Below are 17,298 nucleotides of genomic sequence, written 5' to 3'. Positions count from 1 at the left end.
TTAATTAAATAGATGAATTACAAGTCCGTTTCTATTTCCATTATGTATGCCTTTGGTCTAAAGACGACATATATGTAAAGTTGTATAGTGGTTTAATAACAAACTACATCCTGCTTTTAAGCTGGCTGATCTAGTAGATAGGATTTTATAGATAAAAATAAATCAAACCAATAATTTGTGCACGATGAAGGTAAAAAAAGTTTGTGTTCCAAATAATAGTTTAGTGATAAACTAAATTTTAATGATAGTTAAAAAGTAAAATAAACTTGAGTGTTTGGATTGCAAAATATAGATAAAATAAAATCTTTATATTAGATTTGGGGAGGAAAATTAAATTTGAAAGTAAAAAATAGTTAGAACAAAGATTTATATGATTAAATAAACTAGTTTTCTATTCTTTATCCCATGTACTTGCACATGCTGATGGCTAGTTATATTATAAAGATCTCTTGAAAAGAAACTACCATCTTCACTTTGATTTTTTTTGCACTAATCAAAGAAAATAAATTATTTAGGCGATATGGATACATATTTAAACACCCATATATATTGATATTGAATTCTTTTTGAAAGTTCAACTTGAAACATATTCAAAGCAACATGTTTGGAGATCGACCAGATGGGAGTATAACTGAACACATAAATCGAAGTGGACAAAGTTTGTATTATTATTTGGTTACAAGCGAATTAGTTTAATTTGTCCAAGCATTTATCATTCATATTTTGTGTACGTGGATCTCAACTTGAAGGAATTATCTAGTACTTCGTGCCAATAGTTTACATATATCAACAGCTTTCAACTAGTCTAAATTAAAAATGTAAAATATAGTAACAAACTCATATTATATAGGAAAAAGCCCGAATTGCACCCCTAAACTAGAGAGTGTGTACAAATTATCCCCTGAATCTCAAAATCGGACATTTTTTACCCTTATTTGGTAGTACTGAATTGATAACTCACTGGAGCGACTTTGACCGTTTTTTGGATATGCACATGTATGGCCACGTGTACTAATTAATGTAAGCCAAAACCAGTCTCAAAGCTGCTCATGACGGTTCTTTATCTGGTTTTGCCAATTATTGAGGATGAAAAATGTCCTTTTTTGTAATTCTTACCTATCCAATAGTTCATGTGTGTAATTTGTACCCTTTTCCTCTATATATGGTGCCAGGCAATATTATTATGGAACCAATCAAATTGAAATAAATCCCCACTAATTGATTTTATTTCCATCAAAATTAGAGTAGATTAGAGAGGACCACAACACATAAACAAACTCTAGCGTTAGGCGTAATACTACTACTATCAACAACATGATCAATCTTATCCCATGTCAAACATGAATTGTTATTTATCAGGCATTTAATTTGGAGCCTAGCTAGCTCTCGTTACCAAGGCCACGTGTGGATTTCATATAAATCGATTGGAGAGAGGCCACTCAAAGATTGTCCGAGCGTCCTCTCTGGAGAGTATAGTGCGTCTCACACACATACTGGAGATCCATCGATCCATCACTCCAAATATATACGTACTTAATTAACTACTCTCTCCGTTTCACGATATAAGACTTTCTAGCCTTCTCTAATTTTATATAAATGCTAATAAATCTAGACATATATAAATTATATATTCATCGATTGATGAATTTAGACAGGGGTAGTAGCTTAATTGTGATTCTAGACAATTAATTTCTCAAGAAACTGTACCAGCAGTATCAACTCAATTCCTCTCTCTAGCTAATTAATTAAAAATTGTCGTAGTCTCAGATGCTGAGTAAATGCTAATCATGATGGGAGGAAATGGCATGTGATAATGGGTCGCCGTCATACCGTGGACGACCCGACTAACCTTTCCTCTTTCTTCTGCCGGTCAGAAAACCTAAATTCTCTTCTTCTTCTCCCAAGTCTACTCGATCAATCCCCCATTCGATCTCTTCAGCCCTACTTTGGTTCCAATGGCTTATATAAAACCACGTATCGTCGTCACCTCCCCACTCACCTCTCTAAATAATAATTAATTAATCTCCAATAAATCTCATGATTCATTATTAATTGTATTACTCTCTATGTTTCGTGTTATAAGTCACTTTATATTTGTTCTAAGTCAAACATCTTTAAATTTGATAAAATCTATAGAAAATTATATCAACATTCGCAATTAATACAAATTAAATATGCTATGAAAAAAAATATTTTGGTATTGTAATCGATACCGCTAGTGCTTTTTTTTACAAATTTACTCAAGCTTAAAGATTTTTGACCACAGACAACCCAAAAGTACTTTATGAAATATAGATAGAGTATTAATTACTCAATATTGTTAATTCTAAATATCAGCACTTCTAGCCTTCTTAACTCTTTTCCAAATTGAAATTGTACTCTCTCCGTTTTTTATTTGACGATGTTAGACTTTTGAATCTATGTTTGACCATTCATCTTATTAAAAAAAGTTATACAATTATTAATTATTTTTTTATCATTTGATTTATTAATAAAGTAACATTAAGCCTGACTTACAACTTCTCATATTTGCAAAAAGAATTGAATAAGACGAATGGACAAACATATATCCAAAATTTAATGGTGTCAAATAAAAAAAAGACAATTGCTAAAAAAAAATCAGAGGGACTAGCTACTTTTTTTTAATATTTTCCATATTTGTCCTTCTCCCTCTTCTAAACAGATGGCTTCAGTGCCTTCTCGAATGCGGTATAAATGAAGGGCAACAAAGTCATTTGAACTGCTAAAATGGAATTAGTTTGTAATCAAGGCGAATCGTCTCATTATTTTCCTAGCTACTTGCCCACTACACCTGATAGGCGAGCACTTGCCCACATACTCAATTGCTCACCACTAGCTACATGCTTACCTGAGCCTCTCCTCCATTGCTAGCTTGCTCGATCGAAGCCTCGAGCTAGCAAGAGAACCAAATAACAAGATCAATCCAGCATATATATACATATATAGATAGATAGATAGATAGATATCGTATTGATTAGCTACTTTGATCGTTGTAGCAGCTAGCTAGATATGGCAGATCACCAGGAGATGATCCACGCGCCGGCGTCCATGTACGGCGGCGGCGCGGCCGCGAGCAGCGCTACGACGACGACGGGGGGCCATGGTGGTGACTGGTGGAGCGCCGCGGTGTCGTCGTGCTCGGCGCCGGAGCCGACGATGCAAGGGTTCGGCGGCTGGTCGGCCGCGGTGGTCGTCGACGGTGCCTCCAACACGTCGAGGTCAGCTGGCAACGCTGCTGCTTCCTCGGAGTCGCCTGGATCGAACTCGCTCGCCACCGGCAGCTCCGTAACTTTCCAAGAACCCTCCGGCGTCGCCGATCCGGCCGCCATCGCCGTGCATGCACAGACGGTGGCCGGCGGCGGCTGGAATCAGCAGGCTTTCTTGTGAGCTCGATCAGCTAGCTAGCCATAGCTTCAGCTTATATTACTACTCTTGCATGGAACTTAATTAATTTTCATGTCTCGTGATCATATGTGTACTGCATGATGATTGATGAATTGATTACACATATAAAAAGTCTATAACCAAATAGAAGTATATTCTAGCTACATGCTTAATTAATTGCTTATAAGTGGGATTAGTCCATCTATGTATACATGTGTGATTATTTAACAGTTGGCTATATTGATTTATTAATTATGCGTCTGATTTCTGATCAGAGATGGAAGTGGTTTCCATGGGTACATGAGCTCAAGAAGCGATCATACTCATCATCATCATCAGATCAACACGCCAAGCTTGATGAGCCACTCATCATCAAATAACAGCGTGATGCTGCAGCAAGAGCATCACCATGACCAGAACTACCAGTTCTTATCCAACCTCGGGTTCGAGCTGCTCTCGTCGCCGACCTCACCGTACGGCGGCGGCGGCTTCCGCTCCTCGCTGCTCAGAAGCCTCACGGAGCCCGCGGCGGCGGCCAAGACGAACTCATCGCCGGCCGCCGGGTCGTTCCAGCAGTATCATCATCAGCCGGCGGCGATCAACCTGCAGCCGCCAGCCGCCGGAAGGGAGACAACCAACAGCACGGCGCCGTATTGGAACCCTTCCTCCGGGTTCACCGTCGCGGCGGATGGAGCGGCCGCACTAGGTGCCGCCGGCGGAGGAGCTCCGGCGAGCCTTTCAGCTAAGGTTGGCACACACTTACACATATGCACATACTCCAGTTGATAGTTTTATGCATACACTAAAACTAGTTAACAGATATTAGGTGTTTTGCCATGCTTGGTTCTGGAACTTATCTAGACCGTTTATTTTTCCTAATCCAATGTATCGGATCTATTTAAACTACCACAACAACTGGTAGTAGGATACTAGTAGAGAGTATTATAGTCAATCTCTAACTAATATACATGTATATAATTAACGCACACTTCTGATCGAGTTATTCTGACATTTAGTTTGTTCTTGTATCTTTGTAGAGTGCATTAGAAGGAGTAGGAGACTCCAGCTCAATCATCACCAAGAAGGCAAAGGTTGACTCCACGCCACTCAAGAAATCGAGAACGGGGACGCCATCAGCATTGCCGACGACCTTCAAGGCATGTATATTCCCCCCTCTGGTAGTAAATATTAATTGGACGTTTAGGACAATATTCAGTGAAACCTTTGAAATTTCTAATAAAATTTTGTATATGCAAACAATATGCATTAGTGTTGGGAGAAACAATATAGTTACGCATACTCTGGCCACTAGAGATGGAAATAACTGTCTTTTGATATTCTAAGTAGTTTTCCTGTTTTTATTTAAGCTCTAGCTAATTTTGTAATGGAATCGTTCGTTATGCAACCCTAGTAATAATTGGTTGTACCTTCTTGAACCAAAGACTATAACGTGTCTGTTATAAAAATTATGTAAACACTAATACACATTTTAAGTCAACCATTACATTGACTGAATCACTAGCTAACAGATGATCAACCATTACAGGTTAGTAACCGTTCGTCAGAATCACTATTAACTAGATAGTTCCTTTTGCTTTACTATTTGACGCTGTTAACTTTTAAACACACATTTGATTATTTATTTTATTCAAAATAACTTATGCAATTATCGTTTATTTTTTTATAATTTATTTTACCATTACAAGTACTTTAAGGGTGACTTATATTTTTGCATGTTTATATAGTTTTTTTTGAAGAAGATGAATGATCGAATGTATATAAAAAATCAACGGTGTCAAATGTTAAAAACCGGAGGAAATATATCAGCTATGGACTAGTGTACATTGAATTTCACATAAATTATTTTTCAGGTAAGGAAAGAGAAGCTTGGGGACAGGATCACAGCACTCCAACAACTAGTCTCCCCTTTTGGAAAGGTGAGTGCATGCACCATATATGTACATACTATACTATACATCCCAACATCTATAGTGTTCTTGAAGCTTCAAATTCTTGTTGCAAATTAAGACCGAATTTAAGTAGCTAGCTAATTAAGATCGACCAAACAACTCTTCCCCTTTACAACAACAACAACAAAACATGATGGATCAACATCGGCGTGCAGACGGACACGGCATCGGTGCTCCACGAGACAATCGAGTACATCAAGTTCCTGCACGATCAAGTTGGTGTAAGTGCGCATCTACCTGCAATATTTTGTTCTACCTTCTCCTTTTAATCATATTCATGTGGAAATTAACATTGGTCCAAATATATGATCTAATCCAACACCTACTACATTCATTCATTCATTCATTGCACTACATATAATTTTCCCATATAATTTCTCTTCAAACATTAGTTCTTTATAAATATATAATAATGTTCTCATGTATGTCTTATGTATATATATATTTCATATATGCAGGCACTTAGTGCTCCTTACCTAAAGAACAGGCAACAAGTGCCCCACTTGAAGGTACTATTATATATATACACACTACTCCTCAAGTGCTAGTTCATTTTATACTACACACAATAATATATATTGCTTTTCTTCTCCTTTTCACACATATTGCTATCGTCATTGTTTGATCATCAAGTATTACATATGCATATATAGTGCATAAAATACATATGATCCATATATGCATGCTTAATTACTGTATGAACATGCATGCTTCAATTAATTCAGAGCTCCGGCGACAATAATAACTCGAAGCAGGGCGGCGGCGGCGCCGGCGAGGCAGCGGCAGCGGCGGCGAGCAAGAGAGACCTCACCGGAAGAGGGCTGTGCCTGGTCCCGATATCGAGCACCTTCGCCGTGGCTAGCGAGACGCCGGTCGATTTCTGGACGCCGTTTGGCGCCGCCTTCCGGTGACTATAGTTAACAGCTGAGATCATCAGGAGCTAGCTAAGCTCAGCTAGCTTGATTACTACCACTAATAATTTATAAAAATGGCTCACTAAAAGATGCTCACATATATGCATGACGACAATTAATACGTATGTACTGTTTCATGGCAGTACACATATTATCCTAATTAATTAACAACTGATTAGTACTGAGCTAATTAATGAATACTTGCTAGCTAGCTAGTGTAATGTAGCATATATGTACTGTAAGTGAATTAGGTATATATAGATGAACCGTTGGAATGGATGCTTGAAGATTGGATTCATTCTTGAGGTTCATCGATCAGAGAATAAGGGGATCAGGAAATATACTGACTGGGGCATGAAAAATTAAGCTGAAAGTCATTATATATAACTGATCAAGCATAGTTAACCAGTTGCATGTTGTTCTAATTGGTGGGGGTATATACATGTTGAGTATATATGTAATAATAAGTCTGGACGACTGATGTGATTAACTTGTCAAAGTGTTGGCACTTCCGTCTTATCAGCGGTAATTTCTTTAAGAAAGCGGTTTCTAAAGTGAATCAAGTTTGTAGCAGTTCGATGAAACACCAACAGCTCCGGCATATATATTACTATTGGAGCCAACTCCGATACATTTTACTGCATTGATCTATTTTTATCGGACGGATATAATTAAATTATACTACCAACAATATTAGATGTAGTAAAAATTTGAAGTGGTAATATCATCTTTTTTTTATGATCTTTATTGCAAAAAAATACAAAATACTGCTAATCAAGTAATTAACAAAGAAAAAAACCCTTTTTCTACTTGTATTATAATACTACCAATAAAAAGCACTGGAGAGTTGCCCATTACTATTTCTTCGTAATGTTTCGATCTGTTAATGTGTACAATAGTACACTAGCTAAATGTCCGTATTTTACTATGGTTAAAATAAATATATTATAATATTGTCTACAATAATAAAAACATATTTTTTATGAAATGTGTTACACATTTGTTTCTATAGGAATATTAAAATTGATTTGATTTTGAATGTGGCTTAACCCATTTAGATTCGATTGTTTCATAATTTCAAGGGATAATTTGTAAAATTTTCAATGTGAATAGGTGGAGCGACGGATTCATTTCTGTCACAACTACTATATTCTTTTAAAGGACTATAGAAATGTATTGCGCATTTTTTTAGGAATATTTACCTAATATGATTTTATATATGACAATTCATTTAGATTTGATTGTTTTCTAATACCAAGAAGTTTAAATGGTAATTTGCAGTGGGAGTACGTGGGGTGACAAATTCTCCACCACTACCAGTACATTGTTTTAAAGGAGTATCGATATATGTAGGTGTGCTCCGTTTTTATGGGTTGACAAATACACAACAGCTCCGTTTTTATGGTTTGGCAAGTACAACAGTGTAGACGGTTGTTGTCTATTTGACACACACAAATAGCTAAATAGATAGCTTGTATAATGACTTGTCTATTTGTTTGTCTACAAAACATTTAATTTATCCTTTGATACATAAATCAAGTTAATCAATAGTGCTAGCAAATAGACAAGACACGACGTACAACAGTGCTAGCGGTGTCGGTTTGACATTAGAGCACACGCCCCTACCATCTCTTCGCGAAGAGACGCTGTGGCCGTCTGTTATATGGGTTGGGTTTTTTTTAAAAAAATATCGCAACATACAGACGGCTTATATACCGTCGTTGTACGTGTTATGATGAGTTGTTAGTTCAACTCAAACGTAACGTGCTCTAACCAATGACGATCCATTACTACTAAACAATAAAACACCACATTGGTACCGCCGCATCAGTGCTGATTTTTCCTAACCTGCACTGATATAGGAGCTTCATGCCCTCTTAGACCTTGCACACCCTAGTTGGTTAGCGACGGTTCATAAAAGACGACACCGATCGATGAGAACATATCAATGCTACTTTAATTTATGAGTAATTTTATAGTCTTTAAGCAAGTTCTAGTTTCTATGTAAAATTTAGTACCTCCTAATATCTAAGGTATCATGAGATACTAATTTTACATTATAAGTTTGGTACCTCTTGGTACCAACTCAAGGACTGTAAAATTGCTCTTAATTTATTAAAAAAACAACAATAATAATATTTGTATTAGTTCATTTAAATAATCAGCATTAACATGTGCGATTATAAATGGCCATATGCGCCGGGCTTTAATGGGGGCACGGGCACGGCCCGATAAAGCACGGCCCAAACACGGGCCGGCACAAACAATCGCGTGCTCGTGCCGGCCCGGCCCGTGACTATGTGCCGTGCTTGGGCCGTAACCCCGGCACGGTGGGCCGGCACGAGCATGGCCCGTTAACGGGGATGGCCCGATATGGCCCGTTTTATATGCCTATTTGTTTCTTATAGCTTTATATGTGTGATTTCTATGCCTAAAATTATGAATTTGAGGAGTTATGTAATTTTGATTGTCTAGTTGATAATGGATGTCTGGATCATTGGGTGGTTTTCATTGTTAACAAGTGTTTTTTTTATTTTTGAACTATTGACTAGCTGTTAATTTTATATTTTGAGATCTGTGTCTGGAGTTTAGGCCGGCACGGGCACATCGGGCCTAACGGACCGGCACGGCACGTATAAAACATCTCCGTGCCGTGCCTGGGCTTATTGCAAAGCACGGCACATGGCACGGCACGACACGACTAGCCAATTATGCCTATCGTGCTCGTGCCTATTCGTGTCCGTGTCGTGCCGTGCCGGGTGGCCCAGATGGCCATGTATATGTGCGATATCAAAGCCAGTTTTTTTAAAACAACCAATACACATAATGTTGAACTGAGCTGAGCTGATTGCGATTAACTGTTTTAATGCTAAGTCTTGATCTCCCCTTCTCCCATCTCGGCTCCCATCTCTTCGCACACTTTCCTCGCTCGTCTTCTCCACTCCCCTAGATCTACCTCAGTGATCACGCCTCTTCCCGGCCTCCTCCCTTCAATGAGGTGGTCGAGCATGCCTCGATCGATCTAGAAGGCCATGCCGACGATGCCTCTCCCTTGCCTTCTCCCCTTCGATATGTGGATCCAGACCACCCACCATTGACATGGATGAAGTTGGTGACAATAGCAAGCATGTATGAATGCGAGAGTCTCTCTTGCTCTCTCTCTCTCAATCCTAGAGATTTCATGCCGTGCAGCGCCCCTTCCCCCTAGTGAGCCGTGCCAATGGATTTGGCCTCCACGGGTTTTCCATGGCGGCGCGGCGGTTGTGCAGGAATTGTAGTGGCATTGGCCGGCGGTTGCTGCTACTGACCCGGTGGAGGTCTCCATGGAGCCACACGACTAGAAGCACGGTGAATCTCCTTCGTCACATGACGAGTTCGAGGAGTTTGAGATCTACCAAGGCATGCATCGATCCATTTACTTACCTTTACCTTTTTGCCGAAGATCTCGGTGATGTATGGATGCATTCGTGTTGTGGATTTGCAGTGTTACATGAGCTTAGTTGAGCAAATGTGACTATCTTGTTCTTGATCTTTGATGTGAATGCTCCTGTTCTTGATCTTGTTCTATGCATGGCATCATGTAGATGTGAAGATGAAAGGCCCCTCGAAGCATCGCCACTAATTAATGTGTTAAGCTGGCCTCCTTTTTTCTTGGCTCGGGGCACACATTAGTGCCTCGCAAAAGATGAGCTTCCCTCGTCAGTGAAGGAATTACAATGCCACAGTTCGCAATCCGACACCGATAACTATTCTGAACCAGCACTGGTGGAGTTCCCTTACTAGTGATTGTGGCCTAAAATGCAGCTCCCTATGCTAGGCATTGGACGAACAAATTTTGTGGTATATGCTAATTAAGGTTCGAACATGATAATAATGAACTACTATGGGCACTATATTACCTTAAAGATAGAGTAGACTAATTCTATAGTGCACCAATTTATTTTACTAATTCAATATCCTCCATTCATCATTCTTTAAATCCCATGACTAAAATCATCTTCACAGGATCAAACGGCTAATATAGGCCCCAACTCCATTACACAGACTTTCTATATATATTAGAGATTTTTTAAATTAGAAATTATCTTACCAATTATAGAGTTTCCATATGATAGAAATTATATTTTCAATTAGAAACAAGGGAAATACTTTCTTTATATATTAGACTTTATATAAAGATAAATATTATGAACTATTCAATCATAAGGTTCCTATAAATATGCATGGTAAATCTTTAGAATCAAAGTTCAATCACAACATCTGCGTGGCATGGCCAGCATGGCAAGTTGGCATGCGTGGCATGGGCAGCATGACAAGTCGGCATGAGAAGTCATTAGAACGCTACCAATGATACTAAGACAATGTAGTTCATATTCAACACCATGTCGTAGTTGCGTTAATTATAATACCGATCAAGGATCTAGACCACTTTGGTTGGATGCCAAAATAGCCAAATCATAAACAATAACATTAGAGATAAATTTCTAGTAAATATAAATGATTATTTGGGGTTCTAAAACTTTTTTTTGGCACCACCTTTTTATGTGAAAATTCCTTGATTTGTCGAATGATGCATCACTTTAGAATATTTCTTTTAATTGTTGAAAGATATGTGCACCCCGTGATAATGATGAACGGGAAAGACAACCAATTAAAACATCATTAGTAATTTGACTTTGTTAACATTTGTCATATGTTTTAGACCGAAAAGAACTCCTGCGATAAATATTTGCTATGTATTATATGATTACTTACTATTCAATTTTAATATATTTTTATGTACTATAAGAAAACAAGGCGAAAGTTGTTTTTAAACTCATAAAAAATTAGACTATTAATTATATGTTATTTTGAGAATCGCACGATTGTTTCCTTCATTTAGTATATACAAATGCAAACAAATTTTTATTTATTACGAGAAGACGTATAGTTGTATTGGATGTAAAACATGTTTGTATAAATTAGCTTTTATTAAATTTAGCTTTATAGAGTTTAAATTTTTGTGTTAATATTAGATAATGTAAATGAATTATTTAATTAAAATTTTTCTTGCAATGTATGAACTTAATCTTGTACTGATTCTGAAATTAATTTATTAATTTTGTTTTGTAATGTTTCTGAAATTAGTCCTTGCAAGTTTGAAAATTGCTGTCCAAACTCAAAAACTTGTGATTGCAATACATGCACCCTATAGTTAATTTGAAAGCTACAACAGTCACTATGAACTGGTCGTTTGCTATTATTTTTTTGGAGTTTGTTTAAATATTAGTCAAATTAACAATATTTTGATAGACAAATAACTTTGATTGTTTTGCTAATAGATAAACAACTTTGAATGCTATTTGCATATTTTTATAAATTAGAAATTATCTCTTCTAATTATAAAATCCTCATATGTTAGACATTACCATTTCAATTAGAAACAAAACAAACAATTTCTATATATCAAAGACTTTATATAAAGATAATGATACAAACTTTCAGATTATAAAGTTTCCATAAATATAAACTACATATATTAAGAATCAAATTCCAATCACAACATCTATGCGCTGGTGTAGTAGCACATGCCGGCGCGAAATGTTGTTAGAAAACAACAACGATAACAAGACAATTAAGTTTGTGTGCATCACCATGCCATAGTTGCACTAATCATAAAATCAATAACTAGTGTCGGACGTCCAAATAGTCAAATCACTAACAGTAACCACAAAAAAATCTCTAGTAAATATAAATGAGTATCTGGTGGGCCTCACCGTGCACCTGCCGCCCTCGCCCCCGTTCACCCTCTAGCCCAAGAGAGAGTTTAGGGCTATGACAGGTGGGCCCCACCACTAAAAAAGAAAATGCTAACTGGACTGTCATGTGTACGTCACGTATGACAAAACTGTTTTGGATTGAGTCTAGGGGGTAATTTGCCCAGTATTGAAAGTTCAAGGTAAACATTGTCTAGTTTTCGGGTTTAGGGGGTAATTCGGCCAACCACGATAATTCAGGGGTAATTCATACTTTTTCATTGGAGATGGAAAATCTGTCTACTCAATTATAATACCTTGCAAATTCTTAGTAAAAAATGAAATTGGCTGATACGATGATGATATTAGGTAGTATAGATATCGTTATTGGGCCGTGGCTAGAGGGTTTTCTTTTCTTGACTGACAATTGCTAAATGACACAATATATATTTCCGATTAATAATTGAAATTAAAAAAATGTCGTGATGGACAATACACCTTAGCATTTGTTAGCTTAGCTTTTGGATCAGGTAGCTCTAACTAATCCTAACAGAAGATGTGATTGGCATGGAAATGTTTTGAGTACGAAGAGCCCTTCACAGCACGACATTACCATCCATGGCAACATCTATCCAACAAACCAACTATAAGCAATCTTTGCTGGCATTTAGTCATCCAGTGTAGACACCTGTGTCACTCGCATGGACACAAAACCATCCATGGAGTCCCAGGCGTGCACAACTCAAATCAGTTTCATGAACAAAAAAATATCTAATGTACTTCAACACCGTTCGCATGTGCAATATTCTTTTGAAAGTTGCACATGGCTAATTTCTGTTGGTTTCATCATCGAAACACTTAGCCTGATATTACAATCCTGACAGTGAAAGGTTTTCACTTGGGCATTCTTGATATGAACAGATTGGGATATACAATATATACAACCAAGATACCAGATCCATCAGACCATGATAGACATTCAGACAGATGCAGAGCTACTCTTGTGCTCACCACTAATTTTATTATGTATCACTGTTTTCGAGCTCCCTCTTGCTTCAATTAATATATAAGAAAATAAAATGAGCTTTTTAATCTTTGACAAATAACCTAATTTATCATATTTTTAGTATAAAATTTTAATACCTTAAGATATAATGTAACTTAAGTTATCAGAATTTCTATCGTGCTTCGAGCGTTGCAAGGCTCATGTCGTTCACAAGACTTTCCCCTGCTCCATCGGTGCCAAAGCTGCTGTGTGCAAAGCACATAGGTTCTTTGGGCTCTGGGAGCTCAATGTCTTTGTTATCCAAGCTGGACACCACCCATGACATTAGCGGCCGAGCATTTGGGTTGTTTTGTACAGACAAGAGTGCAATGTGGATGCATCTTAGAGCTTCACCAAGTGAAGAACTCTCAGTGACGGAGGAGTCGACTAAACCGCCCATGCTCCCATCCTTCCATAAGCTCCATGCCTAATCCAGTCAAATCATATTTTCTCACACATTTGCATCTGGTATATATTTTGTTAATTAAGTTGTGAATACTTTGAAACACTTACATAGGCTATGAGGTTGGAATGGCCAGCTGATGGGTCTATGACCTTGCTGATCTTCAAGCCACTCACAATCTCCAGGAGAAGCACACCAAAGCTGTAGACGTCGGATTTGACAGAAATTACGCCTTCCAGTGCATATTCAGGTGCCATGTAACCGCTGTATTGACAGTTCAACACACAAAATTTAAATTTCATGAAATCAAGTATAAAGGAAAAAATAATATATTTTGACTGTGGAGTTAATTACTCACTATGTTCCAACAACTCTGTTAGTATTTGTTTGTTGCTCGTTCCCACCAAAGATCCTAGCTGTGCCAAAATCAGATATCTTGGGGTGCATATCAGCATCCAACAGTACATTGCTTGCCTTAAGATCTCTGTGAATTATTGTCAGCCTTGAGTCCTGGTGGAGATAAAGAAGGCCTCTAGCAACACCTTTTATTATCTTGAACCTTGTTGTCCAGTCAAGTGCTGAATCACTTGAAGGATCTGTAAATGATGGAATCACAAATGCATCATCAATACATGCACATTCCTTCCACTGAAAGTTGAGCATTTGCAATGGGTGGCTAGAACATACTGAAAAGGAAGGCATCCAAGCTTTTGTTAGGTAGGTACTCATAAATTAGTAGTTTTTCATCTCCATGAATGCAGCAGCCAAGAAGCTTAACCAAGTTTCTGTGCTGCAACTTGGCAATCAGAAATACTTCATTTTTGAATTCCACTACACCTTGCCCAGAACCTTTGGCGAGCCTTTTGACAGCAATATCCTTATCACCTTCCATTATTCCCTGCAAAATTGAATGGACATCAAACCAAACAAGTTATAAATTCCATTGAATTTCCGGTGCTGACATTATCTGTGCCAGCCTCATTACCTTGTAAACAGTACCAAATCCTCCATGACCAAGTATGTTGGAATCAGAGAAGTTGTTCGTTGCGGAAGCAATCTCTCTGAAGCTGAAAAATGGAAACTCTGTTTTCCTGTCAGACAGCTCACTAGAGGTGCTACTGTCTCCCAGCATCAGTCCACTGAATACCTCGTTGCTCCTCTGCTTACCTGACAAAAATGCAGGTACAATTTATTCAATTTGCTTGGATTTAGGGACAAATGAAAATGACAACACTTCCTGGGGTGTACCTCGAATGCAGCAGATCCAAATAAGCATGCATATGAGCATCAGCAAACTGGCCACAGCTAGCAGCACAGTTCCTAGGATATTGGTTTTTCTCTTGTTACCTGCACACATGTAATTCACAGATAGCCATCCATCTCAGACATCACATATAAGGTCAAGTAATGTTCATACCGCCTATCTGTTTTTTCTCATTGTTTTTTTAATAAAATATGGCCACATTGATTCCTCTTTTCATATAAAAGGTTTCTCCATCTCACCAGCCACAGTAGAATAAAATGTTTGTATAAAGGTAATGTTTTTTTACCATTCTTAAAAAGTAAAGTTTAGTACAAAATTTTAGTGAGGTTTACTCCAGCCCTTCCTTTTGTACCGCGAGGTCACAGCACTAATATCCTCACTCGTGCTATCTACCTCACGATCAAGTTGGTACCTCAAGGTACCATGCAATCGTGACCGTTCGATCTATCATCACCAACAGTCAGGATTTTAGTACCAACTTAATCGTGAGGTGGATAGCACGAGTGAGGATTTTAATACCTCCCGGTACTAGTATCTCGCGGTACAAAAGGAAGAACTGAAGTAAAGCTTAATTTTGGTATCTTAAGATTATATCTTAATATACTAAATTTTTACACTAAAAAATATGTTATCTCGAGTTATTTCAAGGAGAAAAAAGAACTCATAGAGGTAAGTAGGTGAAGAGAAGCAAGAAACCATACCGTTTAACCTACCGTTTAACCTGGTAACTCGAACGTAGAGGTCCTCCCCTCCCTGGGAAACCTTCTCCATATCGATGAGCTCGCCCATCCACACGAGGCACCTCGTGTTATCTCCTTCACTAGCCCCGATGCTAATGTTGGAGTAAGCATACGCAACGCAGGAGCAGTTGCCCCTGCACTCCGCCGTGCACTCGTCGAAGCTTCTGTTCCGGACGTGGACGAACCTGTCGGGCACCTTCATGCCCGGGTACACCAAGAAGCCGTTCCCATGGCCGCACCGCAGCGCCCTCCTGCGCCGGCATCCCCGCGAGAACGTCGTCTTGCTGCCGCCGCCGCTGCTCCATGCTGGCTCGAAGCCGTCGAGGCACTTGCAGGTCGAGACGGTCTCCGTGTTGTCGCAGTAGCCGTTGGGGCCGCAGTAGCCATAGACGTCGCACTCGCGCGCGGGCTCCGAGAAGAGGGACGCCCACGCCAACGTGTTGCTCTGCCAGAAGAGCATGTTCACCTTGCCCAGGTAGTCGATCTCCATCCTGATCAGCGCGCTGGAGGGCCCCGCCGTCGGCATGCCGAACGACATGTACACCTCGTCGCCGTCGTGGTTGATCGCCATGTAGATCGTGGAGTTCATGAGGTTGTCGTTGTCGTTGCTGTTGCTGTAGCTGCCGAGGAGGAGGTAGCTGTGCCACACGGGGCTTCGCCGGTGCGGCGCCGAGCCGTGCCAGATGAAGCGCTGCAGCAGGTTGTCCGGGTCGGCGCCGTAGGAGAAGGGGCCCGGGGACGGGTCCTCCGCGCCGTTCCACGAGACGAGGCGCTGCAGTGGGTGCGTGTTGTGGCTGAGCCTGAGGTTCATGCCGGGCAGGAGGGTGTCGGTCGGGTGATCGAAGCTCTGCCACAGGATCGCGTTGTCCGCCAGTGACCGGAGAACGAGGTTCCCGGTGTTCTCGATCATGGCTTCCGTCGAGACGTTCCCGGTGACCGCCGCCGCCGCCGCCGTCGTCGTCGTCCAAACGACATGGCCATTGCTATCGGACAAGGTGAGACCGCCGCCGGAGCTGCCGGTCAGGGCGAGCGCCGCGGACGAAGCATCGGTGATCGGCACTGCGCGGTTGGCCACCCACACGACGGTGAACTCGGGGATGTTGTTGTACCATATGCCAACATAGTGGTGTTTCTTGGGGTTGGATGGGGAGAAGAAGCCCAGCGCAAAGGTGCCATCGTCGGAGACAATGGTGCTACCGGGAGAGAGCGGCTTACCGGCGACCAGCCGGTTGTCGGATGCACAAAGATGAACTGAACTGAGTACCCAACAAAGAAGAAGAAGAATGATGTTAGAGAATCGAAGGGAACACATTAGCATTTTTTCTTTGGTGCCCTGACTGTAATGAAAATGGTTATGGCACCAAGGATGTTAATGGGGATATTAGAAGCAATAATAAGAGGGTCAGGTTGCCTTAAAAGTTGGAGCCAAGGAACAAAAGGGAAGTTAAGCTGTTCTACAATTGGTACTAGCTCCTGCCGTCAGTTGCTTGCTGGATATGATACTAATAATGATGTGATATTCTGAATGATGTGCTCCTCCCCTCAATTTTAAGATAAGCACATAGAAAAATGTTATTTGGAGCAAAAAAAAATTGCACAGCAGAAAGAAGTCAAGATATTCCTTGTAGGTCATTTGAAGTTTTTTTTAATACCATAGAATTTGGGAAATATCTGGGAAAAAGTATAAAGTATGTTGACTAGAAGTATGGAAGCCTCACTGAAGTTTTATGCCATAAGGTTCATTTAGTTTTCATTCTTAGTCAATAATGTCCAGGTTTCCTTCTCTGTTACGTATTCGCGTAATGGAATTAAAGGGAAATGA

General features: G+C 39.6%; 2 protein-coding genes across 3 annotated transcripts; one reads left to right on the top strand and one right to left on the bottom strand.

The window, feature by feature from the left end:
* The first annotated feature begins 2,916 nt into the window (after positions 1-2,916).
* Positions 2,917-6,881, top strand: LOC102708078 (transcription factor bHLH112-like). The gene is made up of 7 exons (XM_040527042.1): positions 2,917-3,404; positions 3,681-4,152; positions 4,443-4,562; positions 5,277-5,342; positions 5,531-5,596; positions 5,834-5,884; positions 6,101-6,881. The coding sequence occupies exons 1-7, from the start codon at positions 3,031-3,033 to the stop codon at positions 6,284-6,286; spliced, it is 1,335 nt and encodes a 444-aa protein (XP_040382976.1). The 5' UTR covers positions 2,917-3,030; the 3' UTR covers positions 6,287-6,881.
* A 5,920-nt stretch (positions 6,882-12,801) lies between these two features.
* LOC102707792 (G-type lectin S-receptor-like serine/threonine-protein kinase B120) lies at positions 12,802-16,857 on the bottom strand. Of its 2 annotated transcripts, none has more exons than XM_015840231.2 (7): positions 15,438-16,857; positions 14,721-14,819; positions 14,458-14,639; positions 14,160-14,370; positions 13,831-14,068; positions 13,583-13,736; positions 12,802-13,496 (listed from the first exon to the last, which is right to left on the bottom strand). In XM_015840231.2, the coding sequence occupies exons 1-7, from the start codon at positions 16,792-16,794 to the stop codon at positions 13,203-13,205; spliced, it is 2,535 nt and encodes an 844-aa protein (XP_015695717.1). In that variant the 5' UTR covers positions 16,795-16,857; the 3' UTR covers positions 12,802-13,202. The 2 variants fall into 2 exon arrangements, with proteins under 2 accessions (XP_015695717.1, XP_006659181.1); XM_006659118.3 differs by having other exon boundaries at positions 15,450-16,857.
* Between the last annotated feature and the right edge of the window lie 441 nt (positions 16,858-17,298).

Source organism: Oryza brachyantha, chromosome 8 (genome assembly GCF_000231095.2).
Source record: "Oryza brachyantha chromosome 8, ObraRS2, whole genome shotgun sequence".
Lineage (NCBI taxonomy): Eukaryota > Viridiplantae > Streptophyta > Magnoliopsida > Poales > Poaceae > Oryza > Oryza brachyantha.
The sequence above is the reverse complement of the archived record's forward strand: the minus strand, read 5'-3'. Positions and strand labels throughout refer to the sequence as shown.

Excerpts from the sequence above, each read along its gene's own strand:
- LOC102708078 (XM_040527042.1), top strand. The coding sequence starts at position 3,031 with ATGGCAGATCACCAGGAGATGATCCACGCGCCGGCGTCCATGTACGGC. Across the intron at positions 4,563-5,276 it reads CATTGCCGACGACCTTCAAG|GTAAGGAAAGAGAAGCTTGG; the intron begins GCATGTATATTC and ends ATTATTTTTCAG. Across the intron at positions 5,597-5,833 it reads TCCTGCACGATCAAGTTGGT|GCACTTAGTGCTCCTTACCT; the intron begins GTAAGTGCGCAT and ends TCATATATGCAG.
- LOC102707792 (XM_015840231.2), bottom strand. The coding sequence starts at position 16,794 with ATGCTAATGTGTTCCCTTCGATTCTCTAACATCATTCTTCTTCTTCTT. Across the intron at positions 14,371-14,457 it reads GATTTGGTACTGTTTACAAG|GGAATAATGGAAGGTGATAA; the intron begins GTAATGAGGCTG and ends TCAATTTTGCAG. Across the intron at positions 13,737-13,830 it reads AACAGAGTTGTTGGAACATA|CGGTTACATGGCACCTGAAT; the intron begins GTGAGTAATTAA and ends CTGTCAATACAG.